General features: G+C 48.9%; 3 protein-coding genes across 10 annotated transcripts; 2 read left to right on the forward strand and 1 right to left on the reverse strand.

Annotated features, from left to right (window-relative positions):
• Nucleotides 1-274: 274 nt before the first annotated feature.
• LOC120699223 lies at nt 275-20604 on the forward strand. 6 transcript variants are annotated; one of them, XM_039983133.1, is made up of 8 exons: nt 275-1303; nt 2676-2817; nt 3386-3499; nt 3624-3717; nt 8265-15709; nt 16774-16874; nt 17135-17364; nt 17444-18014. In XM_039983133.1, the coding sequence occupies exon 1, from the start codon at nt 351-353 to the stop codon at nt 1260-1262; it is 912 nt and encodes a 303-aa protein (XP_039839067.1). In that variant the 5' UTR covers nt 275-350; the 3' UTR covers nt 1263-1303; nt 2676-2817; nt 3386-3499; nt 3624-3717; nt 8265-15709; nt 16774-16874; nt 17135-17364; nt 17444-18014. The 6 variants fall into 6 exon arrangements, with proteins under 6 accessions (XP_039839067.1, XP_039839066.1, XP_039839070.1 ...); XM_039983132.1 differs by lacking the exon at nt 2676-2817 and having other exon boundaries at nt 17135-17206; nt 17345-17364; XM_039983136.1 differs by lacking the exons at nt 2676-2817; nt 17444-18014 and adding an exon at nt 20286-20604 and having other exon boundaries at nt 17135-17206.
• Nucleotides 8495-26338, forward strand: LOC120699222 (laccase-25-like). The gene is made up of 5 exons (XM_039983130.1): nt 8495-8590; nt 23965-24119; nt 24354-24733; nt 24827-25792; nt 25885-26338. The coding sequence occupies exons 2-5, from the start codon at nt 24004-24006 to the stop codon at nt 26013-26015; spliced, it is 1593 nt and encodes a 530-aa protein (XP_039839064.1). The 5' UTR covers nt 8495-8590; nt 23965-24003; the 3' UTR covers nt 26016-26338.
• On the reverse strand, nt 18758-23623 carry LOC120699221 (protein FAR1-RELATED SEQUENCE 5-like). 3 transcript variants are annotated; one of them, XM_039983126.1, is made up of 13 exons: nt 23282-23623; nt 22778-22997; nt 22611-22705; nt 22005-22516; nt 21541-21923; nt 21309-21426; nt 20829-21174; nt 20452-20719; nt 20004-20342; nt 19856-19915; nt 19690-19767; nt 19528-19587; nt 18758-19451 (listed from the first exon to the last, which is right to left on the reverse strand). In XM_039983126.1, the coding sequence occupies exons 2-10, from the start codon at nt 22827-22829 to the stop codon at nt 19905-19907; spliced, it is 2124 nt and encodes a 707-aa protein (XP_039839060.1). In that variant the 5' UTR covers nt 22830-22997; nt 23282-23623; the 3' UTR covers nt 18758-19451; nt 19528-19587; nt 19690-19767; nt 19856-19904. The 3 variants fall into 3 exon arrangements, with proteins under 3 accessions (XP_039839060.1, XP_039839062.1, XP_039839061.1); XM_039983128.1 differs by having other exon boundaries at nt 22778-23000; XM_039983127.1 differs by having other exon boundaries at nt 22778-23042.

Here is a 26338-nt window from a genome sequence, read left to right on the forward strand (position 1 = left end):
AACACTATCTGAATCCGACTCCATATTGAAATCAAAATATAAAAACAAATATAATATCAATAATATCTATCCTATTCCATCCGTTTACCTGTCTAGGATGGAGTGGTGGCGAGCCGACCAGTAGAGGGGAAATTTTGGCTAGGGTTGAGGCGGACGAGGCAAATCGGAGCAGTTGGAGTGTGCATCGAGTGTGGCAGATTTCTGTAATTTGCTAGGAATCAATATAGGCAAAATGGTAATTGTAGGATATTGGAAATGCTTGAGCCGTCAACACCCGTAGCCAATCCACCATCCCGGCTACTGCGGGCCTGCGGAACGGCGCCCCCCTTCCCTGCCCCTCATCCGTCGCCATGGACTCGCCGCCCTCGCTCTCGCCTGCCATCCTCCCCTGCCCGGATCTCCTTGCGGGCGCGGCGTCCTCCACCCGCCGCCTCGTCGCCGCCCACTCCCGCCACTTCCTCGCGCTCTCCTCGCTCCTCCTGCTCCCGCTCGCCCTCCTCCTCCTCGCCATCCCCTGCCCCTTCCTCCCCGCCTCCGCCTCTTCCCCAGCCACGCACTCCGTCTCGCTCCGGGCCCTTCCGGATCCGCGGCGGGACCCACTTCCAGTCCCGCTCCCGGTCCTCGCCCTCGTCGCTTCGCTCCTCTACCTCGCCGCCTTCGCCGCCGCCGCCGCCAGCGCGCACGCGGGCTTTTTCGGCCGCCCTGTCCGGCTCCTCGCCTCGCTCCGCTCTGTGCCGGCCTCCCTCACCCGCCTCGTCGTCACCGCACTCCCGGCCTCCCTCACCCGCCTCGTCGTCACCGCGCTCCCCGTCCTCGGCGCCGTCCTCCTATCCCCATTCTGGTCCCTCGCAGGCGCAGCCGCCGTGGTCGAATCGACCGCCGGTTTCCGCCCGCTCCGTCGCAGCTGCTGGCTGCTCTGGGGGGCGCGCCTCGCCGCGCTCTTCGCTTTCCTGATCTTCGCCGCTGGAATCAGCGTCACGCTCTGGGGGTTCGGTGGGGTGGCCGCGGAGACGTACGATGCTGCTGCTGGGTGGGCTGCCATGGCGCCCGTGGTCGTCAAGGCAGTTGCTGGCACATCGCTGCTTGCCGTGATGCTGCTGTACAGGATGGTGGCCAACATTGTGCTGTACATGCACTGCCGCGCGCTGCACGGGGAGCTCGCTGGGGAGATCTATAACGAGTTCGCGGACATGTATGTCTTCCTGCCCTTTGATGATGGCAAGGATCGGCATGTCGTCTCGGTGGTAACTGTCTGGCCGTGATTGGTTTCACTGGGGGAGCAACCAATGAAGCTTTTCGTCGGGTCTGCATCTCTGTTCATATGTGCATGTGTTTGTTCGAATGTTCAGCTCCAGTACTGTACTATTAGTTAAGAGAAACTCGCCTTTGGTTTTATACTGCAAATAGAAAAAAGATTTGACAAATATATATATTTACCACTACCTTAATGTGAATTGAATGATAAACTGGCCATTTGTAATTCTGCATAAGTAGTTGTAGGTTCACTAGAACATTGCGGTATAAGAAAAATACTCTGTGGTTGCAAAATGGATGGTCTGCTATAATCGAAATTCTATAGTTAACAATCTTTAGTGCATTTAGCTGCTCCTGCAAATAGTACTGTTCAGATAGTAAAGTGTTCTGGGAAAACAGTGTCATCCATAGTGTTGGATGTACCAAGATGATCTATTTTTCTGTTAATTCTCTTATATGAACAATATTGGCAGCGACAAACTCACCTTCTGCCAGCGGATGTTGTCCCTCTATAATGCTATGCTTGCTGCCCTACTTTTGAATGGAGAAGGTAGGAGCACCCCACTTAGTTAAGATGTACCAAGATATGTGAAAAGATGGCATAAGCAGCCAAAAAAAAGGCCTAAGCAGCCAAAAAGAATATTAAAATGGCCTAAGCAGCCACCAAAATAAGCAGCTAAAACAAAATATAACTAAGAAGCAACTAAGGTGAGACTAGCATAGTACAGCGTAGTACTTGCGCGAGATTTTCTCACTTAGAAACGTCAGCCGCCACCCTTAGCACTTAACTAAAAGTTAGAACTGCATATCTAAATTTCTCCACAAGTCATCCTTATTCATGTTTTTTGTGGCTGTCTTGAAAATAAGTATGGGCTATTGATTTGTGTAGTTTTTCATCAACTGCCTGGTCAGTCAACTACAGTGTGCATATTTAGAATAAAACTATCCTTCTACGTTTGGTACCTTATTATACCTTAGAAATTAGAATAACATCTTGGTACTATTTTTGGTATACCAACTATGAGTTGGAGAATGCTTCATATTGGCATATTTATCATGTAGAGAAAGATAGAACAATCCGTTACCATATCTTCAGAAATTGAACATAAATGATCAAATACTTGTGTTAGTCATTTGAAGATTCACCCTGTAGAGGACAAGTTTATAACTTTATTCTTATGTGTATTTGATAACAATTCATTTGATGGATATTATAGTAGCACACTCAAAGGTAAAGATGAAAATCGGTGGCATATGGAATAAACTTTAATTGTTTATATTAGCATGATGTGTAGATTTTCTCCAGGAAACAAGGTAGTAAGAAGTTTTCATGGTATTTGCTATAATTGGAAATGCCATCGGAGTGCATTGCATCACTGACAATATAATTTGCATTAGTTTTTTTTTTCTCAAACACGCAGGAGAGCTGCGTATCAATATATTAAGAAGAATAAAGGGGAAAAGAGCCCCAAAGAGTTACAGAAAAAAGGCCTGTAACTACGCTAGTCAACTATTACAAGAAAAAGAAACAGGCTAGACCAAACGCTGGCTCCCTCTCTGAAAGTTAATGCTGCTCTACTATATTAATTAGTTGGTTGGCATTTTATTAGGTACCTTGCATGCTCAGTGGTGGAATAAGTTAAATTTGAATTGGAATTTTTTTTTGTCCTGCTTGACAAAAACACTTTTGAAGTTTTCATCCCTGACATAATCTTCAGAATGCTTTTGTTTTTCAAAATTGTTCTGTTCGGACAGTACATCATTGGAAAGAAACATCACTGATAGTTACTCCCTCTGTCCTTGCATTTCCAGCTTTGTTCTAAGTCATACTATTTTAAGTTTGACAGAGTTTACAGATAAGAGTATTAACATTTACATCGCCAAATAAGTATCTCTAGATTCATGACCATCATAGTAGTATACCTATTTGATGTTATGAGTGTTGATACTATTCTTTATAAACTTGGTCAACCATAACATGGTAACCTAGGAATAAAAACTAGAATTGCATTCATTTTAGGATGGATGGAGCACAGACCTTCCTAAAGGACCAATTTACTGCTTGTTCTTCATGTTTTGTTGTGCTATCTGTTGGCACTCCCTCACACACACAACACCCTCTTACTTGCAGGTGGAGGAAGAAGATGAGAGGAAAAAGAAGGACTCAGGAAGAGCACACGAAGTGGAGTTGTTTTTTTTTTGTGAGCTGCAGCTGCTCTCTTTTTTATAGACACTCTTGGTCAAGGTGAGAATTTACAAGACATGGCTCTATAGTACATTGCAGCCCCTACCTCCTACTGCTAAAACTATCTACTATTACAAGTCACTGTTGCCATATAGTAATATGCAGCTACTACTATATGCTACAGCCATCTGCCGCCCAAGTCAAAGGACCAGGCATGACAAAACATAGTAGCAGGAGCTCCCACTACTGCTCAAACATGATGACAAGCATGAGCATGGGTAATTATCTATAAATTCTTCCCCTAATTGCACTGCTCTTGCTTGATCTTCTCAACTCCAATCTTGGTCCTCAACTCTGTGAGTCGAATGTGCCCAAGTGGTTTGGTGATGATGTCCTCGAGCTGTCGAGCTGTCTCGACATACTCGAGCCTGATGACACCATCGACGCAATCACGGATGAAGTGATACTTGGTGTCGATGTGCTTGCTTCGGTCGTGGTGGACGAGGTTCTTTGCTAAGGCGATGGCGGACTGGTTGTCCACCATCAGGACGGGTGCCCGAGCTTCTTCTCCGGTGAGCTCTGCCAGCAGCCGCCCCAGCCAAACTCCCTGGCAACATGTCGTCGCCGCCGCAATGTACTCTGCCTCGCAAGTGCTCAGCGCGACGACCTTCTGTTTCATCGATTGCCAGGAGATCGGGCATGCTCCAAGGAAGAAGAGCACACCAGTCGTGCTCCTTCGTCCATCAACGTCGCCCGCCATGTCGCTGTCGCTGAACCCAATCAGCTCCAGCTATCCTCTGCTCCTCCTTGGGTAGACGAGCCTGTAGTCGCGCGTCCCTGCCACATAGCGGAGCAGATGCTTGACCGCGGCGAGATGATCCTCCCGCGGCTCCGCCATGAACCGGCTCACGTACCCCAAGGCGAACCCAATGTCCGGCCGCGTGTGCGTGAGGTAACGCAGTGCGCCGACGATGCTCCGGTAGCTCGTGGCGTCCACCAAGGGGGTAGTGCTGTCCTTTGACAGCTTCACCTTTTCCTCCATGGGCGTCTGGCACGCCCTGCACTTGCCCAATCCGCTCCGCTCCAGCAGCTTCCTCGCGTAGGCGCTCTGGCGGAGCGTGATGGCATTCCCGGTCTGCTCCACCTCAATGCTGAGGTAGTAGGTGAGCAGACTGAGGTCTGACATGCGGAACATCGACTTCATCTTCTCCTTGAACGCGTCGATGTCCCGCTGCTCAGCTCCGGTGACGATGAGGTCGTCGGCGTACACGCCGACGATCACCAGATCTCCCTTCGACCGCCGTGTGTAGAGGGCGTGCTCGGTGGCTCACTTGGTGAAGCCGAGCGACGTGAGGCTGGCGTCGAGCTTGATGTTCCACGCGCGCGGTGCCTGACGCAGCTTGTACAAGGCCTTGCGCAGGCAGAGCACCCTGTGCTCCTCGCCGGCAATGACAAATCCCCGCAGGCAGAGCTCTCCATTGAGGAATGCCGATTTCACGTCCAGGTGATGGACCTTCCAGCACCTCACCGCCACCAGCGCCAACAACAACTGCACGGACTCCATGGGCGCCACTGGCGCAAAGACTTCCTCGAAGTCGATGCCCTCGCGCTGCACGAATCCCTTGGCGACGAGCCGCGCCTTGTGCCGCACCACCTCGCCGCGCTCGTTCCGCTTCATCTTGAACACCCACTTGAGCCCAATTGGCTGGCAACCGGCCGGCGGATCCACCAGCTCCCACGTGCGGTTCTCCTCCATCGCCGCCATCTCCCGCATCGCCGCCCGCCAGCTTGCCTCCTGTTCTGCTGCGGCGAAGTTTGGTGGCTCCTCTGCGCTGCCCAGATGCAGCTCGAGGTCGTCCAACACATGGGCCGCCTGCCCAGGCGGACTCCCTATGCCAACGATGTCATCCACCAGACGGAATCGGAGTGGCTCGCCGGAGTAATCGGCGTCGATGTTCGGGGAGGCGCTCGGCGGAGGCGTGACGAAGCGAATCGACGAAACGGTGCTCATTGCGGCGGAGATCGGAGTCCCCTGCCCCGCGGTTGAGGGTGTCCCCTGCGCCTCCCTCGAGGGTGCCCCTTGCGCCTTGCTCGAGGGTGCTCCCTGCGCCTCGCTCGAGGGTGTCCCTTCCGCCTCGCTCGAGGGTGTCCCTTCCACCTCGCTCGAGGGTGTCCCTTCCGCCTCGCTCGAGGGTGTCACCTATGCCGCTCTCGAGGGTGCCCCCTGCGACTCGCTCGAGGGTGCCCCCTGTGTCGCACTCGAGGGTGTCCCCTGCGACTCGCTGGAGGGTGTTGCTTCCCTTTCGTCGTGAGCCAGCTCCCCTGCACCAGAGTACACCATGTACTCGACGGTGAAAGAGCTGCTCAGTCCACCTGGCGTCGCTTCCCCATCGCCGGACTCCCAGCTCCAGCACGCCGCCTCGTCGAAGACGACGTCGCGGGACATGACCACCTTGCTACTGGCCGGGTCGTAGAGCCGATAAGCCTTGCTCCCGCACTCGTACCCTAGGAACACCATGGGAGTGCTCCTGTCTTCCAGTTTGGCGAGGTTGGGCATCGTCTTATTCACGTGCCCGATGCAGCCGAATGTCCCGAGGAAGGACATGTCCGGCTTCCTCCCATACCAAGCCTCGAATGGCGTCGTGCCCTTCAGGCTCTTGGTGGGCGCGCGGTTCAGGATGAACACCGTCGTTCTCACCGCCTCGCCCTAGAACGCCGTCGGCATCTTCTTGGCCTTCAGCATGCTCCTAGCCATGCCAACCACCGTCTGATTCCTCCTCTCCACGACGCCGTTCAGCTGCGGTGAGTACGGCGCCGTGAGGTAGCGTTCAACGCCCTGTCCCGTGCAGTAGAGGCCGAACTCGACCGAGGTGAACTCGGCGCTGCGATCCGTCCGCAGCACGCGTAGCTTCTTCCCCGTCTCCATCTCTACCTGCGCCTGGAACTCCTTGATCGCCGCCGGCGTCTCATCCTTGCTCGACAGGAGGTGCAGCCACATGAAGCGGCTGCAATCGTCCACCAGGAGCAGGAAGTAGCGTCGCACGCTGTGCGTTGCCGGCGTGATTGGCCCGCAGAGGTCGCTGTGGACGAGCTCGAGGGTGTCGCTAGCGCGGTAGCTCGCCTTCTTGGGGAACGACAGCCTCCTCTGCTTCCCGGCAAGGCAGCTGTCGCACAGCTCGCCGGCATGCTCGATCAATGGCAGCCCTCGCACCATGCCTTGCCGCGCCATCCTGGTCAGGGCATCGAAGCTCAAATGGCCGAAGCGCGCGTGCCAGCGCCACGCCGCATCGCCGCACCTTGCCGCCAAGCACACCGGGCGCGCAATGCGCTACGCCAAGGTGTAGAGCCGATTCCTGCCGCGCTTGACCTTGGCGAGTAGCTTCCGCTCGCGGTCCCTGATCCGGAGCACGCCGCCGTCGATCAACACCTGGCAGCCTCGCTCGTCGAGCTGGCCAATGCTGACGATGTTGCTCCAGAACTTGGGGATGTAGTACACATCCGTCAGCGCCTTGTGCTCGCCATGCTTGCACTGGAACACAACCGTGCCGCGCCCCTGGATGACGACGCCGTAGTTGTCCCTGAACTTCACGGTGCCGACGACTCCGGTCTCAAGCTCGGAGAAGGCCGCGCGGTTTCCGGTCATGTGGTTGCTCGCGCCGGTGTCGAGGTACCACTGCTCCTTTGCCTCCTCCTCTGCTCGCCCGAGATTGACCCGCGCGCGCAGCTCGTCGAGCTCGACGCGCCCGCCGCGGTCCTCTGCCTCGGTGTTGATGGCGCAGACCTGCGCCATGAGCAGCACAGGCTCTTCCTCGTCATCCTGGGCGAGGTGTGCCCGCTCCTGGCGCCGCGGCTCCTTGCAGTCGCGGGCCCAGTGCCCGATCTTGCCACAATTGCGGCAACGATCCTTGTCGGCGGCACGATCTCCACCGTCCTTACCGGCGCCCTCCGCCTTCCGCCGTGGCTTGCCGCGCCGCCTGCCGCGTGCGCCGCCTCCGCCGCCGCTGCGCGAAATAGAGGAGCCCTCCCCCTGCTTCCTCTCGCGCAGGCGCGCTGCCCACTGCTCCTCCGTGAGCAGTAGCTGGCCGCCGGCGGTCGTGCGGGAGGGGGCCTCCGCGCGGTCCTCGACCGCCTTGAGCCGCCCGGTGTATTCCTCGATCGAGAGCGTGCTCATGTCGAGCAGCGTCTCGATCGAGAGCGCAATCTGCGCGAATCGCGGCGGCACGACGCGGAGATACTTCGCCATAGCTTCCTCTTCGCCGATGTCGATGCCGACTTGCGCTAGCTGGCTCACCAGAGATGTGAGCCGCAACGCGAAGTCCTCGATGGCCTCGCCATCGCGGAACGCGATAGCCTCGTGCTCTCGTCGGGGCTGCTGCGCCTTCGCCTTGCGCACGCGGTCGCCGCCGAGCCGCATCGTCTCCAGGCTCTCCCACGCCTCCTTGGCGGAGTCCTTGGGCCAAGCGGGACGACGTCCTCGGTCGGCACCGACTTGAGAATGGCCTCCAAGGCCGACTGGTCGTCTTCTTCGTCAGCGGTGCCCACGGTCACCGCCGCCCACAAGCGCCTCGCCTTGAGCATCACCTTCATCAGCACTACCCACTCGGCGTAGTTCGTGCGAGTGAGCATGGGGTACTGCGCGCCGCCGACGTCCCGCACCGTCTTCTTCACGATGTACGTCGTCTGACGCCCACGGCCACGCTTCTGAGAACGCCCGTGCCCATGCTCACGATCCAGGGAAGTCATGGCCATCAAGCTCGAACACTCAAGCTCTGAATACCACTTGTTGGCACTCCCTCACACACACACAACACCCTCTTGCTTGAAGGTGGAGGAAGAAGATGAGAGGAAGGACTCAGGAAGAGCACACGAAGTGGAGCTGTTTTTTTTTGAGCTGCAGTTGCTCTCCTTTTTTTTATAGACACTCTTGGTCAAGGTGAGAATTTACAAGGCATGGCTCTATAGTACATTGCAGCCCCTACCTCTAACTACTACAGCTATCTACTGTTACAAGTCACTGCTGTCATATAGTAATATGCAGCTACTACTATATGCTACAGCCATCTGCCGCCCAAGTCAAAGGACCAGGCATGACAAAGCACAGTAGCAGGAGCTCCCACTACTGCTCAAACATGATGACAAACATGAGCATGGGTAATTATCTATCACTATCCACTTATCCAGTGACGGACCCATTTTCCAGAGGATATTTTTCCTTTTATTGTGCCTACTGCCTTATTCTTCATTGCAAGGTTTCTTCCCTTTGAGATATGCCTGCTGTTAGCACTAGACTTACCAAGGAATTACAAAATGGGCATCACAAACTGTCTCTAATGCCTGTAAAACAGGTCTACTGTATTTTTGCATTGCGATTGCTATAAGATATATATGGGTTCAAATTATTTATGTAGGCTCAAATTCTAAAACTCATGTCTCAGTGTGGTTTTCTTGAAAATGTCTCGGAGTGGTCATCTAGAAGTTATGATGATTAGGAAGGAATAATGGTCTTTTCGTCTTTGAGCTTCTGTGATCCCTTTGCTTGAAAGCATAGAATTGGCTTTGTGCTAGTTTTGTTATGTCTCTTATCAGTTGTTCATATCTGGAAAAGGCAACTACAATTTGCATAGGCAGAGTTGCCCATAGAAATAGAAATAAGTTGCCCATAGAAATAGAAATAAGTACAACGGCTCCGAGTTGGAGCCTTGGTGGATGCTTCTTGGAAACATAAGTTGGCCTATAGAAAACAGATAACAAACAGCAGAAGAGGATCCATTGGTTTTAGTTTCAACATCTTTGGAGTCCAGACAACGTACTCAGGTAAGGACCATGACCCAACATATCAATTGTTTTGTACTGGAAACAGGAAATTATTTGCCCAATGTATACTGTTACCTGCTTGTCCATTGAATAATAAAGAGTAAATTAGTAACTCCAGATTTCTCTAGTGTTGGAAACTGCACTGTTTGAATCAACTGTCGGGATAGTAAGGGGGGCACCAAATGGATCTAGTTTCTACAATTTATCATACATACTGACTACCGAGCGACCAAATAGATATCTACAGTCTATCATGCATATTTGCTACGATTTCAGATTCTGCTGTACGTGCTAATTTTTCATATGTAATGTGACCATAACCTTAAAATTCAGTGACGGACTGGGTTTTTTTTTCTTTCCATAGAAAATGTTCTATCTAATCTGCCTACTGCCTTATTTTTCATTTGAGTCTTTCTTTTCTCATAGACTTCCACAAACTCTAGCTTTGGGAAAAAAGAGGATCTAGGGGGCAGCTCCATGAATTTTGTGGAGCTCTTCAAAAGGTGCTCAAAAACCCTATTTACATTCCTCGTGGAGTTCTTGAGTAATTACTCATCTTTACCACTCGGTACAACATACCATTTTGCGAAAAACAAACTCGCCCGGACCTTCCTTCTTCCCAACCGTTGCTTCCTGTTCCTCGCCGCCAGCTCCACCTAGGGCGTTGCTGGCCGGAGGTTGCCGGCAAAATGAGCCGCTGACCTTTCCAGACATCAGGCCCTCCGTCCCTAGCGGCCAGGACCTCGGCGCGCTAGGGCACGGGACCATGGCTGACGCCCTCTAGGCAGCTGACGCCCAGGTCGAAGATGTGGAGAGCATGCTTTTGGAGTTTTTCAATTCAGTATTAATATCCAGCACGACTGTTGAAATGGAAGAGTACTGGAAGAATAATGAAGATGAGCAGATGGTCGTATTTACTATTGACTTGAATGAGCATGGGAGTCATCAATTGCTCTATCTCATCGGAATGGTTAAAAGCTACTCCCTCCTTTCACATTTGTAGGGCAAATGAGCAAAATCAGCTTTTCTAGATATATAAAGGGTGCAGCCTTGGAACAATCCCGTCCCTCGCCTCGGTAACCATGTAATTAAGCCCCTCGTCTACAAGGGGCGCTCGCGCGCTGCATGCTTTCATGCAAATCTCCTGCAACAGGGCTGCATGTCTTCATGCAAATCTGAAACGTGGCATAGGGACGGGAGTAAGGGGTGTTTGGGAGCATTTCACTCCATGTTTTTTAGTTCCACTCCACAAAAGAATATTCAAACACATCTAGCTGCTTCACTCCACTCTATAAAAAATTAGCTCCACTCTACCTTTTTTGTAGAGCTCCTCAAGAGGTACTTCACCAAAAACTGGAGTTAGTGAAGTTGGGTAAAATTACCCATCGTGCCATTGGTTATACATCTCCTGTACCCCTTCGTGAAGGAATAAAGAAAAATTCGTTGCCTCGATAGGCCGGTCATCTCTTCCACGCCGCACCGTTGTGGGTTGCCCCTCTCATCCCCTCCGTGCGTGGCGCCCCCCTCTCCTCCGCACCGTGGGCAGCACCTCCGCTGGCCTGCCCTCCCCTCCGCGCGGGGCACCGCCGGCCGGCCATACCCTCTGCGCAATTCCTCAACTCCGCGAGGCCGTCGCCGGCCAGCCCTCCCCTCTGCACGGCGCCGCCCCTCACCCGCCGGCCCTCCCCTCCACGAGATTCCTCACCTCCACAAGGCCATCGCTGGCCGGTCCTCTTCTCGGCACAGTGCCGCCCCTCCCCTGCGAACGGGGCACCCCTTGCCGGCCCTTCGCTTTGCGTGTGGCGCTGCCGGTCAGCCCTCCCCTCCGCGCGCGTCGCCACCCCTCTTCTCTGCGCGGAGTGCCGCCCCTCGCCTGCCCTCCGCCACGTCGCGCCCTTTGGCCGGCCCGTCCTCCACCACTCGTCAAGGTCACAACGGGTAGGAGCGGAAGCACAACAGTAGCAGAGCCCTAGGCACTGACGTGTGGGGGCCACCAGGCAGAGTTGTTCTTTTTTTGGAGTAGAGCTCTCCCAAACAAAATTCAATAGAATTGGTGGAGTGGAGCCATACTATGGAGTGGAGCTGTTGTTTTTGGAGTGGAGTGCTCCCAAATAGGCCCTAAATGCTAGCGCACGACCCAGTCCTGCCTTGGTCTCTGGAGTAGGAGCTCATCCGCCCTACAAATGTGGAAGGAGTACATGCCTTTGCCTTCCTCCCGCATTGCATGCATAAAGATGGACACATGTTGATCTCCACAAGCCCCGGCTATTTTGCAAAAACCCCTCATTATGCGTAATAATCATAACTAAACCCAGCTCTGCTGGCCCGTACAGCTCCCGCATTCATATATTTCCCGTGTAGACCCTCGTACTAATGTTTATCTCGACAAAGAAAAGAAAATTCGATAATACTATTGTGTTTACAAAAAGACTCCTGCTATACAATTTTACAGTTACCCCCTCCCGCAGCCACCAAACCCTAACCCCATCTCCCCGCACCGTCTTCTCCCTTTCTCTCCTGTTCCCAGCGTCCGCCCTCTCTCTCCCTCCCGCCGCTGCCTCCCCTCACCTTCTCCCTCTCTGCCTACCTTTGTTGCCTTCCCCGCTGGCGCTCATCCTACTCGCCGTTGCAGCTGCCAACTCCCGCAGGATCTGGATCCGGTGCGGGGCATGGCTCGGAGGGAGGAGGGCGTGATCCGGCTGGCCACGGTGATGGTGATCGGACGGTGATGCCGGGCGGCCACGGTGATGCCGGCCCGGCAATGGAGGAGACGCTGCAAGGAGATCGTCTACCCAGGACAATCAATGGAAATTACTTGAAGAAGTACTACCGCAACGTATGACAAGATGCATGAAGATAGAGATGGCCAATATATTAATATCGCCCTTAGCATTTTTTTTGGGCAGGTGCATTCTGTTCAATACGTGTAGAATAGACTAGATTTTGATACTTGCTTTTTGGCTTGTAAATAAAACTCACCAAAAAACAGGTGGGGGCATATGTTGACAGCCACAATTGGCATGCACTAAGGCCGACCGGTCTGAGCCTGTAATCTGAGTAGATTTAGATTTAGAGATAAGATTCCTTTCGTAATCGACTCGTGAAGGAGTACGTCTTCCCCAGCCTATATATATGAAGGATAAAGCCGATTGAGGTTATTCTCAATCGAATCAATGCAAAATGCATTACTTTTTATCTCTCAAATCCTAGCCCCTTTACAAACCTAATTGTTGTTCTTCTTGCGTCTCGACGGTGTTTGAAGGCGTTTTAAGTGGTCTGACCGATCTTATAACAACCCTATTTCTTCGAGTTCCAATGGGGTCCCTCCCAAGCTTGAGGTGGTAGGTTTACGCGAGGTTCTGCTGGTAACCAGTTTGACTGGTTCATCCCACCGATCTGACCGGTCAACGCAAGATTTCGTTGCTGTAGATTATTTTGACGTTCACCGCGCGTTCTAGTGCATCCGAGTGTGTTTGACGTGATTTTGTGTCAATAGGTATACTGATTAGTGATAGGAATAAAAAGATATCAATACATTATATACAAAAGCTTCAAGTTTTGGAGCAATCCTAGCGGCCTTGCATTGTTATTATTCACGGGTCCCATACTCAACTATTCAAGGAACTCGTTGATATGTTGGCTCCACGAGGATCCACTAATAGATGTGGGTCCCTTTAATATTTGTTTAAAATACTGTGACTGACAATGTTCCGGTCCCATGGATCTACATAATTATTTATGTTACTCTTTTTACAGAAAACAATATCAGCTTAGAGCCCTAATATGAAAAAAGTTTTAGGGGCAGGTAAAAATGTATTTTCTAGGGGTGGCTGCAGTAGGCACCTTGTTTCTCACAGGTACAAAATGTTGTTTGCAAGGGTGGGTAACGCGACCGCCCCTAAAAACCCATTTTCAGGAAAATCCATTTGTAGAAGCGGGTCAGTTGTTACGCCCGCTCCTTTTGTAGGAGCGGGTTACCTTTTGACCCTCCCCTAAAAAAGGATCGGGATGTTCCTATAAATTATTTTTATAGTACCGGAGTTAATAGTCGATCGGTTTAACATGTTTTTGTATGAAGTCACATATATTGGACCCATTAACAAGCGGGTCCACATAATATGTATGGTTTATTTTTTTTTGAAATAAACAACAGCTTAGAGAAAAAAATTGGTTTACCTACTTACTACAATTTATATAGCATGCTAATATGACTAGTTCAACTAATCATTTATAACGGCCAAACCATCGTACAACCCGAAGAGGACATACTACTTCGTTATTAAGTAAAAAACAAAGACATGGACGTTGTCCTTAAATTAGATGCAAATTTGACAATGAATACTCATATGCCAATTACCGAAGAAAATTGGAGCACTTCAAATAATTGTTTCGTACACATTTTTCGACACATTTAGTCACTTTATCTAGATATGGAATTATATAAATTTTACATGCAGCTGGGAAGCATTAGAGAACCACAACCAAACGCTTCAACAGGCCTATCGATCAGCCATAGGAGTTTGGCCTAGTAACAAGACTTGTGACATGCCAGAAGGGATCCAAGTTCCCCAATCTTGAGAGAAGTCCAATACCTCCAGTAAGTTATCAAATTCTTTTATATAACCACCAACCATACTGTATTCCATTCCTTAAAAAAAAGTAAGAAAACATACAGTATTCCATTGACGACTCGTGAGAGATTGCAAATTGGATGCCATTCAGATAAACTGTGATCATTTCAACTGAGATAGTATATATTAAACATGATGGTAGTTTATGCAAACATCGTGTCATTCTAATAGAAAGCGTCGTGTCACTATCAGCGCAAATGATCTAAAAATCCTGTTACTAGTGTTAGACACGCAAACAACATTGAAGAAACCATGAGGCAATAAGCATGGACCGGAGATATATGTAGGGTTTGTAGCTATTTGATCAGTTTGAATATTCTATTGACTAGTATCATTTAGTAACAATATATGAGTAGATCGATATAATTTGTCAACTTTGCCCCATGGAAAATATGGCTCACCTTGAGAAAAATGAAATCTACGAGCAGCACGCAATTCCCTCGTGTTCATGGATAGCTTTGATGTTCCTTGTCGTACCACAACACTGCGACCTCTGAATATAAGCCGCACATGTCAACAACACTCATAGGCATGGCTACCTTACGTGTTCCATTCCAACTAACTGACTAATGTACCAGACAGCTCTAGCATCCTCTGTCCCTATATATAGAACCTCTTGCTCATTAACTCTCTCACACACATCTGACCAAATCACAACCATAACAGTTTTTCTTCTGAGAGATATCATCAACCACATCTTTTCCATCATCAGCTACTACTCTCTGGTCATACACGCACAAGGCTAGGGCATGGCTCGATATTGGTCGCTGGTTCCACCTTTTGGTCTCATTGCGGCCTTCCTTCTCGCCTATGTTGCTCAAGCCGCTGTCGTGGAGCACACCTTCAATGTAATCGAGTTAAACACATGCACCAATATGCTCATGCATCCATGTAGTTCTTTTTCCATGTGATGTTTGGCAGATGTTTAGATAGGTTTGCATACATCAAGTGAAGGGCTTATATTTGCAGTAATCTTTCTCTTCATTTGTTTACATGCATGTTAAGTTATCAGGGACTACATGTAGCATGTCTCATTATATATATAAAAATATATATATATGTACTTGTTGTGTGTGTGTCTATATATATATATATATATAGTATTGCTATATGGTACCCAAGGTCCAAATAGCTATTCGGTCCCCAGCTTCCTTTTACCGAGGAGCCGAACAAGCTGGTTCCGAGCCGATGGCTTCCCCTCCGCTCCCACCTCGCTCCCACAGCCGGCGCCCGGCGGTTTTACGCTCGCCGTTCTTTCCACTCCCCTCCCCCACCTCCCAGCGGTTCCCAGCTCCCCGGGTGTCATGCCGCTCCGAAGCTCCCCCACCGACACACGCAGCGCCATTTGCTTTCTGAGGCCGGGAGCAGAAGGTCGAGTCGCCGCTCCCGTGTTCAGCGCCAGTGTCGCTGCAGGCTCTTCACCCGCCGGCGTCGCCCCAAGCTCTTCACCCGGCGCCGCACTAGATTCTGGACCCGCCGACACCGCCCCTTTCGGAGTTCTCCGTCGGCGTGCCTTATCTCCCCTCCCGCACTCAGGTACGGAGGCGTGGGTGCGGCGTACGTAGGCGCTGCCGCTTCCTTCACCTGCACCAGCGGCGGATCCGGCCTCGCCTGAGCCAGACGCCGCGCCGCCGAGGGCCGTCCCCACCACCGACGCTAGCGGCATCCATCCACTAGCGGTGTCTCGCATGGTAGGAGGAGGCTCCCCAACCGGTGTCTCGCGGAGGCTCCTCCTTCCCCGACCGGCGGCGGCGCTATCTCCTTCCCCGAGCAGCGGCAGCTCGTCTTCGGTTTGATCCAACGGCAGCTCGTCTTCAGTTTACTGGTATGGCCTCAACATTCGTGGTGCTTTTTTGTATGTACTATGATACAAATTATCTTCCTTGTCCTTTCCTGTATTGTCAATTTCTTTTTTGAACTGTGAATCTGTATGCCGAGAAGGTTGGTTTCGGTCTGAACTACGGAAACATAAAAACATATTCATATATAATTCGGTGCCCTCATCTGGCTTGATAAATGTTGCATGATGTTCATATAAACATGAAATTAATCTGTAGTATCATATACAGGATTAATCTGTAGTATCATATACATGATGCCCATTTTTCTCTCAATATACTTTGATCCCACTCATAATCTGGCATGTTTAAATTCAACAATAGGAGTTGTTTTTGTTGGCAATTTCTCTGCTTCACATCAGATCAGATCACATCACATGGTGCGAGGCACAGCTCTTCCCCAACCTCCACGTCATCCAGCTGACGAGATGGACTAATGCTCCAATGATACCAAATTTATGCATTGTGTTAACAAAAAAAGTATTCAGAGAGTTACCTAATTCTCTCCTCTAGAGGATTGCAAGATGTGTGTGGTTGTTGAAACAAAAATCATCCATGCATCTAGACTTAATCCTCAATATGTTCAGGTTAAAAAACTAGCAATTCAAAATCAGCTTAAAAAAGCCAAAAGGCATGCTCCGTCGGTAATTACCCAGCCTTCGGCAAGGTATTTCAACGAAGAAGCACTCTGCAAATTCTGAGATTACGTATGAAATTACTACTACCTAATTTGCTTCTAAGATTACGTATGAAATCTAGGCAGTAGGATCGGCATCTGGTTATATTTGTTCTTTTGTTGTGATCTTGATTTTTACATTAGTGTTTCTTAACGTGCCTAGATAATGACAGCTGTAAGTATGATACTTTTGAAATTTGTGAAGCAAGATGTGCATTATTTTTGGGATGGAGGGATTACTATTTTTACTAGTTAGGTCACCCACTTGATATGTAATGCACCTCATCTCTGAAAGAAGAATTACATTTTCGTGCCACTTGTATATTTGTATACTTGCTGCTGTTGTGTGTATGGACTTACCATATATTTTTGCAGGAAGTGCTTCTATGGATTATTAAATCTGCAATTGAAGAAACTGGGAGTGATGTTAGAACAGATCAACTCAGACTGTCTGGAAGACACTAAAGAGTGGAAAGGTATATCAGTTCACTGAGGTCTAGTGTTTGTGATCATGCTTGAACACAGTTCTGTTTCCCATAGGAAAGGCTATATCAATTCACTGAGTTTTGAATTATGTGCAGTAGGTCTGATAGAGTTGACTGTTTATGAAAGTGACATCTCTCTCATGGTCTGTGCACTGTTGCTGGGCAAGGCAATGTTGTACCAGATTGTGCTCCCACTCCTTTAGTTTCAGCTTACTGGTTATGAACACCATTCTTTGCCCATGTTTTCTCAGGTCAAGAACCCCTGGCCGAATGCTGATGTTCACAGGACTTTTGCTGAACCACTTTGGACTATTTGAAGCACGGTATGTTTATGTTTGTCATTTAGATACCAGTTTAGTCTCTCTTTTCGTTTACTCAGCAAACCTAGTTCTGAGTGAGCTCTCATGTCTGGAACACTATCTGTGCATGTATCACACTGTCTTGTTTGGTGTTTCGAGAAGCATGGGCATAGGATTCTCAGGTCTGCCTTGTACCTTCTCTTTATTGGTTTTCTTCTAGTAATTCTGCCGGCTAATTTTCTTTGATTATCAATGATGCAGCTCATCTGGGACCCTGCCCTTGGCCTGCCACTTGAGAGGCCGAAGAGTGTTACCATGGAGTGGCTGGAGAACTACTGCAAGAACAAGGCTACTTGAAGCTTGTCACAAATGCTGGCTTTTCCCAACCTTATGGTGTTAATAATTAAACATGGGTTATAGAAGTAGTCATTTCCGGATTTCCCCCTTGGCTGTTGAATAACGCAAGAGCACGATGCCCTCAGGCGGTAGAATTTTCTAATCTTCCTTCACTCGTGGACATCGAGATATTTGATTTGCGGCAACACTGGCATAAGAGATTAGGACATGCTAATTAATCTTTACATGTCAGCATTGCAGAAGTGATTGGGTTGACTAGCATGAGGACGAGAGGTACGACTTGACAAAATCTATATAAGGGAGGAGATTTATTTACATAGCTAGCAATACCACTACTGCCGTACACTGTACCCTCCAGATGCACAGGAGCTTAATTGCATCTTTAGCAGATCTGTAGGGAAAATATTTTCACAATAAACTTTGTAAAGGAAGCGTATCGAGATTCAAGAGGAATGAATCAGAAGGTGTTTTCCTAGCTAGCAGGATACCCTACAGATTGCCGTTTGGTAGAGGTGTCCCTGAAATCCACTAGCTCTACCAAGCTACTTAACTCCCTTCACACTTCAACTCTGGAAAGCAACGCAATTATATGAACCAAACAACATGCAACTCATACATCTGATCACTAAACAAGCCTACCATGCCATGGAGCCATTGATTTTCAGTTTTCCCAGGTCTACCATGCACCCATTCATTTTTCAGTTTGGCCTGATCTACCAGCGCCTCTAGAAGCTCGTCTCTGTACACTACGCCAAAAAATCACCAACAAGTCTACCATGCAGCCATACATTTTTTGGTTGCACTTGACCGACATCCTGCATCCATGCAACTGCTCATAGCATTCAACAGCATTCGTGTTCAACAGATGGCTCAGAGGCGCCCAACCATGGCCGGTGCCGATTTCATTGTGCAAGGGTTGCAAGAACACCACCAGGCATATGGTGTCACCTCGGTCATGTGTTTCAACCATAATTAGCCACACTAACAAAATCAGTACCTTTGCGAGCAACCATGCACAGCAGATGGGTGACTATGCTTTCATGACAAGCGTTTGTGATCTGCAAAAAAAACATATCGAGAGAAGAGGATATACAACATTGATGAAAGGGAACTATTAACTTGATACAGGAAGAACAACTTATAAATATTCAGATCAAAGTAAAGCGGTGACTCTGAGAATGGGATTGAGATCTCTGGGATCTGTAAAACATCACAGGCAAATATAAAATTATCCTCTTTGTTGAACCAAACTAATGCTGATTGCAAATGCACAAATATTGTCCTAAAATATTAGCACTTCAATGTACATGGAATCCTAGGGAAGGCTGACACTGATTGAAGACTTTAGTTCTAACATTCAACTAATACTTTCCAAGCATACAGGAGTACACTACTGATTAGGAGTTTTAAGACTGCATTCAATACAATATTTAGCTTTTATAGTGATGCAACACTAAATCCTGCATCACTTCTATTACTCACTCCCGCCACTGATGGCTTGTTCCTCCTGCCGGTCATCATCTACATATTCATCATCATCCTCGGAATTACTAGGGATTCCTATGTAAGAGTTGTCTTCCAAAAGCCTCCTCCTTTGCAGCGGCCTTTCCTCCAGTTCCTTCCTATTGTTTCCATGATCATACATGTTCTGCTTGTTCTTTGCTCCCGCAGGTCTGCCCCTCCTTTTATTCTTCATCGCTTCAAGGCGCTCTTTATTCTTTTGCAACGTTGGGCATGTCGCTGAGTTATGGGTTGACTTCAATTTACACACGCTGCATCTTCTGGTTCCCTTCTTTTCTCCTTGTGCTCCAAGAGTGACTTCATTCATTTCGGCTAATGTCTTGCTACGTCCCTTTGTCTTTGCACAAGGTGGTCGTTCCATTGAAATCCCGCTTTCCTGGGTTACGCCAACCTGTACATGTTTGTTCCATTTAAATTTGCTCAACCATAAATTGTTAATTCTATATACACTGCAAAGATTATCTCACATTGAGTGCTACTGTAGTGTCCTGATCGCTGGACTCCCCTTTATTTCCCTCACCCACTGCCTGCAGTTGGATGCTCATTTATCCATTTTCATATAAGAATTCACACCTACAGCTATCATATGCACTTCAATTTCATTCAATGTTCATGCAATTTCAATTTACCTCTCCTGATGCCATGTTCAAGTGGTCATGACATGGATTATTTTCCGTGACAACTGCATTACTTGTTTGCCCAATTTCCTGCATTAGAAGAAGAAAATATCCTATTATCACCATCGATATGGTCACATTGCCAGCTTGTTGAATTTCACAAATTGAAATCAATTACCTGTGTACCTTCATTGTGCCCGCACATGTCTTCGTCACTGTCTCCTTGCCTATATGTTTCCTGTGTTTCAGCAACAAAATCACTGTTTTAGTATAAACTTTTCTACTTTTAACCATTTCCATCCATTCTCGATTCATCATTCAAATACCTGTCCTGTTGTATTTCTTCCTGTCGTGTTTTTTTTTTGGCCCAATATCATGCGGGATGTCCTTTATTTCGTTGAACACGCTATCCATCCCTTCAATTGCTCTTTCAAACGCAGCCTTCGACATGCTACCTGCTTGGACAACTTTTGTGCTCTTTTTCAGTAGCAATTTTGTTCTATAGTTTTTTGTGTTTCCATCGTCTCCTGTTAAAATCTTGTCTTCCCTGCTAAATGCCACATCTCTCCTTGCTGACTTGGTGTACCTCTTGAAAATGTATTTCGCAGGTATTTTATCAATTTGTATGTGAATGAAGGTCCGCAGCAAATGAACGCAGAATAGGCCTGCATGTTTGGATTTGAGCATGCTTATGACTCAGCAGAGAACATCAGTACGAAATTATGATATGACAAATTATATTTTACACTTTTATAGCTTCTAACTTTTTTGTACCTGTGTGCTCCCACTCCCTGCACTCGCAGCTGAAATCATCCTTCTCTTTGTCTGCTCGTACTTTAAATTTGTGTTGCCCCCAACATATCTTCGTAGTCTTGTGTGTATGACATATTAGATAGTAATTCCTACCTGCATCTGTATCGTCCTCAATCTTATATGCAGTGCATTCAAACAGTTTTGTCTCGAAGTCTTTAAACACATTTCTACTGTAAATTCTTCCCATTTGTATCTCGAATTCCCATTTGGTCTTTGTAAGGGTCTTGCTCTGAATCATAAAACAACACACCCTGATTATATTTCACTTCGAACAGTAATGCAATATTTACATGAAAGCAATAATGATTTCATATATCATGGGAACATATTTTCTATACCGTTCCATGGTAAGTCTCCGCACCTTCCTTCATCCTCCTTGTATGCAAAAAATTAAGTACTTGCTTCGCAAACCTGTGCAATGCTGTTTTCTTTCCCACAAAACACTTCTTCATAATAAAATTAGTGCTCTCGCTGCGTTGTGTGGATGCCATTCTTCCACAGTAATCACCTTTGAAATAGACTGGGATATACCTTTTGCGCTGATCATAAAGGCTTTGAAGTGCAGTATTTTCTTCTAGTTTAAATTCTGCTATTAGATTATTCCATGCTGCCTCAAACTCCCAAGGTGTTAGTGGATGGTTTAGCACCGAATTAAATTTTTGCTTGAAGTCTCGTTTCTTGTACCTGCCACGCAAAACGATCAGTTCCGGACATAGCTTGCTGAATACATGCCACCTAAATAATTTTTTTCCTTATATAGTCTTTGTGGAGGGTTTACCAACTAAGTATATTTCTACTTGCAGTTTGGTTTCTTGTACCTTTCATACAATTTGTTCAGCTCCGAAGATAGCCTGTTTACTACATGCCACCTGCATATTTTGTGAGTTATCCCTGGAAACTCCTTCTTGATTGCTGCTTCCATAGCTGTATCTTCATCTGCAAATTATTTTTTTGTCACAAGCATCCATTAATCCCTTGCAAACTATTAGTATAGCACGAAATCTCAATATCCTTGTGCAAAATAAACTCAAGAAAGAAATTACTGCATACCTGTCAGAATACATTTTGTTCGGTTCTTGACCATGCATTTTTTAAATGCTTTGAAAACCCACTCGAATGTTTCCTGTTTTTCATCTCCGAGCAGTGCACACCCGAAAACGGTGTTATGTAGGTGATGGTCAGAGCCAACAAACATAGCTAGTGGTTTATCATAAATATTTGTTTTATATGTTGTATCAAATGTCATTGCATCACCAAAATCTATATAGTCCCCTTGCATGCTTGCATGGCTCCAAAATATGCTGTGTATGCATCCATTCGTGTCAAGCTTTGCCTCCCACCGGAATTGGGGGTTCTCTGCCTCACAGTCTTTGAAGAATTCCATCAGCTTGTTCACGTCATTAGCATGCTCCGCCCTCATATTCGCTGCCCTTCTGCAGATTAGCGATACGTAAGCTCATTATATTTCGACAATAAATGCAAAAAAAATGTATATATTCAGCTTTGCCACACACCTATTTTCCAGATCTTTGTCGGTCATTGCTATGTTCTCCTCACCCCCATGCATACCTCTTATTATGTTTCTAACGCAATGGTTAGGAACGTCATTTGCTTGTAGGTCATCAACATAGTCTAGAAGCAGAGGATCTTTGTTCTTGTGCGCCCTCATCTGTTTTGTCTCTGTAGGCTTTGGGAGCAACACATGGTTATGATCTAGTCTGACCTGCTCTATCTCCGCTACTTTTTCATTACTTTCTTCATCACGTCTAAACTTTAGCTTTATCATCGCCAGGCACGATGTCTTCTTTGATGTCTTGCCCGTTTTTCGTTCTGCCTCGTCTTTCTTGTAGTACTCTCCTTTTCCAAAACGATTGCACCTAAAGTACCTAGTATTCCCTGACTTGTTAGCCTTTTTTGGCTCGAAACCTGCCTTTTCAGCATATGTACAGTAGAATTCATGTGCTTCTTCCTCTGATTTGAAGCACCTACCCACTCTTGGAATCCAAGCTTCGTCCATGTCGTCTCTCTATTACCAAAAAAAAATCAGAATCTTTTACATCTTACCTATGTTTTAATGATCTACTCAACTTTAATTACAGGCAAGGACATTAAACACTTACATGTGTGTATATATGTCCAGGATTCGGTGTCTGAATATCAGATGGGTCAACAGTTGCAGGCGGTGTGATTATATTTCTGCTACATCCTTCTTCACCTGAACTTTTGCGAATTAGATTTCTGATGTATTAAGCTATACAATGGTACACATGAATAATCAATCACTAACCCTCGGTCATGCTCGATGCATGTGGTGTGTGTATTCCTTCGTCTATGTTCATCCTCCTTTCATTTGAAACCCCCCCTGTATTCCTTGATTCTCTGATACATCCTGCTGCATCCCTAGATTGCACCTTGTTGCCTCTTCGACAATGACTTCCTGTTCTTTTCTCACCGGAACATCTCCCTGCTCTCCTACTTCACCAAACTGGAGCCTTCTCGTTGCCATGCTGCTTCACAAAGTAAATGCCAAAACCATCAGCACATTATCCAGTCTGCATCCAGAGATGACAACTTAATTGATTAGCGTGGCATAGGATAGAATATCAGATGAGCAAATGGATAGTGGGGGGAAATCCCTTACTAGCTTCGCTAAATCATTAAGCTACATCATGAAAGCATTAAGCTATTGAATCCTCTCAGTGACATTTAATCGAACACGTGACCTCCATCGTTGGAAAGGGAGCAGATCACGCCATTACGAGCGGACAAACACAATCAAACACTCCAATACCTTGTGGGGCTGCACGCTGGTTTGGAGGCAGAGTAGTCCCCGTTGAGCGCGAGGCAGAGTAGACCACGGCGAGCGTGTGGCAGAGCAGTCCAAGGTGCTTCCTGCGACACCACGCCGTGCGCGCGAGGTCAGCTCCCACGGCCTCCGCCTCCTCGACCAGACACTGGTGCTGGCGAGGACCGCCGCGGCGCGAAGTCCGGAGAGGTCCGTCGCGGCCCGAATTCTGGAGCAGTCCGCCGCGGCGCGCGCTCCGATGTTCTCCGCCTCGAGCGAGAAACGGCTTCCTGCTGTGCGTCTCGATTTCTTGCACGAGCGTGGCGCCATTGGGAACCGCCGGGACGTGGGGGTGGTGGGGGGGGGGGGGGGGGGGGGGGGCGGCGGGGCGTGGCCGGGTCGGCGGACTGCGAAGGACGAACTGCCGCCGCGAATCGTGGCCGGAGGGAGCGCGGACTGAGGATCCTTTTCGGCTCGGGGCGGGGGAGAGGGGGTCGGGACCGGCGGCTCGGGGGCTCGTTCTCCTCGGTGGAGATTGGACGCTAGGGACCAAATGCCAATTTGGAACCCGGGGACTAAATAGTGCTGCCCTATATATATATATATATATATATATATATATATATATATATATATATATATATATATAATATATTTACTTGTTGCCCGTTGTGTATGTTGTTCGTCAGGTCGGGAACCTTTCTTTAAGCCAGCTATGCCAGCCGGCGATGATCATCACGGCGGTGAACGGCCAGCTCCCCGGGCCGACCATCGAGGCCCGCGAGGGCGACACGGTGGTTGTCCACCTCGTGAACGAATCACCCTACGACATGACCATTCACTGGTAAGGAACACGATCACATTGTCAAGGCTGCCAACTTCTCTTGCATCGATCAACTTGCACAAGGATCCGTCTCGAATTTCGACTCTTTATTTGACAACACAGTGCAAGAAAACCATTTATAGGAAGATAGCAAGCCGTTGAAAGCACTGCGACCACCGTACCATACAGAGCCAAAGCTCTAGCCTCTACCGACAATTCAAGCCAATCTTTTGTGTTGGTGCTGGACTCATGCAGGCACGGGATCTTCCAGCGCGGCACGCCGTGGGCGGACGGGCCGGCGATGGTGACGCAGTGCCCCGTCAAGCCGGGCGGCAACTACACCTACCGCTTCAACGTGACGGACCAGGAGGGCTCGCTGTGGTGGCACGCCCACATCTCCTTGCTCCGCGCCACCGTCTACGGAGCACTGGTCATCCGCCCCCGCGGCGGCGCCGAGGCCTACCCGTTCCCCAAGCCACACGGGGAGGAGACCGTCCTCCTCGGCGAGTGGTGGAACGCCAACGTCGAAGACCTGGATCGGATGGCGTTCCTCACCGGCAACACGCCGCCGAACGCCGACGCTTACACCATCAACGGCAAGCCGGGGGACTTCTACAACTGCTCCAACGCAAACCGTACGCACCGATTAATGAATATGAATCCTTCTTTTTATCATGTAGGAATTTCTTGAGCTCAAGCTCGTGCCACTCGCTGTCGTTGGTGCGCAGAGACGTACAGATTTCAGGTGCAGCGCAACGAGACGTACCTGCTCCGGATCATCAACGCTGCGCTCAACACGCCCATGTTTTTCAAGGTGGCGAACCACAGCTTCACCGTCGTCGGCGCCGACGCCGTCTACACCACGCCGTACGAGACTGACGTCGTGGTGGTCGCCCCGGGACAGACCGTGGACGCGCTCATGGTCACGGGCGCCCCCGTCGGCCGCTACTACATGGCGGCGTCCCCGTACGACAGCGCCATCCCGCAGGGGCCACCGTTCAGCATGACCACCGGCACGGCCATCGTCGAGTACGTTGGCTCGGCCGGGGAGGAGACGCCGCAGCTGCCGTCGCGGCCGGAGTACAACGACACCAACACGGCCTTCAGGTTCTTCTCCAACCTGACAGCGCTGGTGCTCCCCGGCAAACCGACGGTGCCGCTATCCGTGGACACCCGCATGTTCGTCACCGTTGGGCTCGGCAACTCCGATTGCCAGCCGGCGCAGCTGTTGTGCAACACGACCGGGACCAGACCGCCCATCTTCTCGTCGAGCATGAACAACGCGTCCTTCGTGCTCCCCGATTCCGTCTCCATGCTCCAGGCGCACTACGCGAACGCCTCTGCCGGCGTCTACACCAGCGACTTCCCCGACCAGCCGCCGGTTATCTTCGACTACACCGCCGACGCCAGCGACACGGCGAGGCTGAAATACACGACCAAGTCTACCAAGGTGAAGACGCTGAGATACAACGAGACGGTGGAGATGGTGCTGCAGAACACGCGGCTGATCGCCAAGGAGAGCCACCCCATGCACCTCCACGGCTTCAACTTCTTCGTGCTCGCGCAGGGCTTCGGCAACTATGACCAGGCCACGGCAACGCCGCAGTTCAACCTCGTGAACCCGCAGGAGCGCAACACCGTCGCTGTCCCCACCGGCGGCTGGGCAGTCATCCGCTTCGTGGCAAACAACCCTGGTATCATTTCATTGTCAACCTGTACTAGGTAGCTTTTGACATTGACGATATATATGGAAGATAAATATAAAATTGTATCTATCTATTTGCAGGGATGTGGTTCATGCACTGCCACTTCGATGCTCATCTTGATCTGGGGCTGGGAATGGTGTTTGAGGTTCAGGACGGGCCAACGGTGGAAACATCGGTGCCGCAACCTCCATTCGACCTACCACAGTGCTAATCATCCTTGTCAAATGTGATTTCTTTGAATTGGGATAGATGGACATGTCAACAGAAGAATTTTGCAACCTTGGCTTACTAAAAGATTGTGGTAGTTTGAAGATTATTTGTAATTATTATTGGAGTCTACAAGTTTGATAGCTAGACTGCTTGCATAGGGAACACACGTTTTCCAATATGTAACTCGAGTCAGAGATTGTTTAATTTGGCATTTGGTGAATAAGGGTTTTAGTCGTTTGGCAATAACAATGAAGAAGAGCGCTATGAGATTGCTTGTATTTGGTGAATAAATAAATGATATGTCAACGGTTGAAGAGGCATCAA

The sequence above is a fragment of the Panicum virgatum genome, chromosome 3K, assembly GCF_016808335.1.
Source record: "Panicum virgatum strain AP13 chromosome 3K, P.virgatum_v5, whole genome shotgun sequence".
In the NCBI taxonomy this organism is placed as follows: domain Eukaryota; kingdom Viridiplantae; phylum Streptophyta; class Magnoliopsida; order Poales; family Poaceae; genus Panicum; species Panicum virgatum.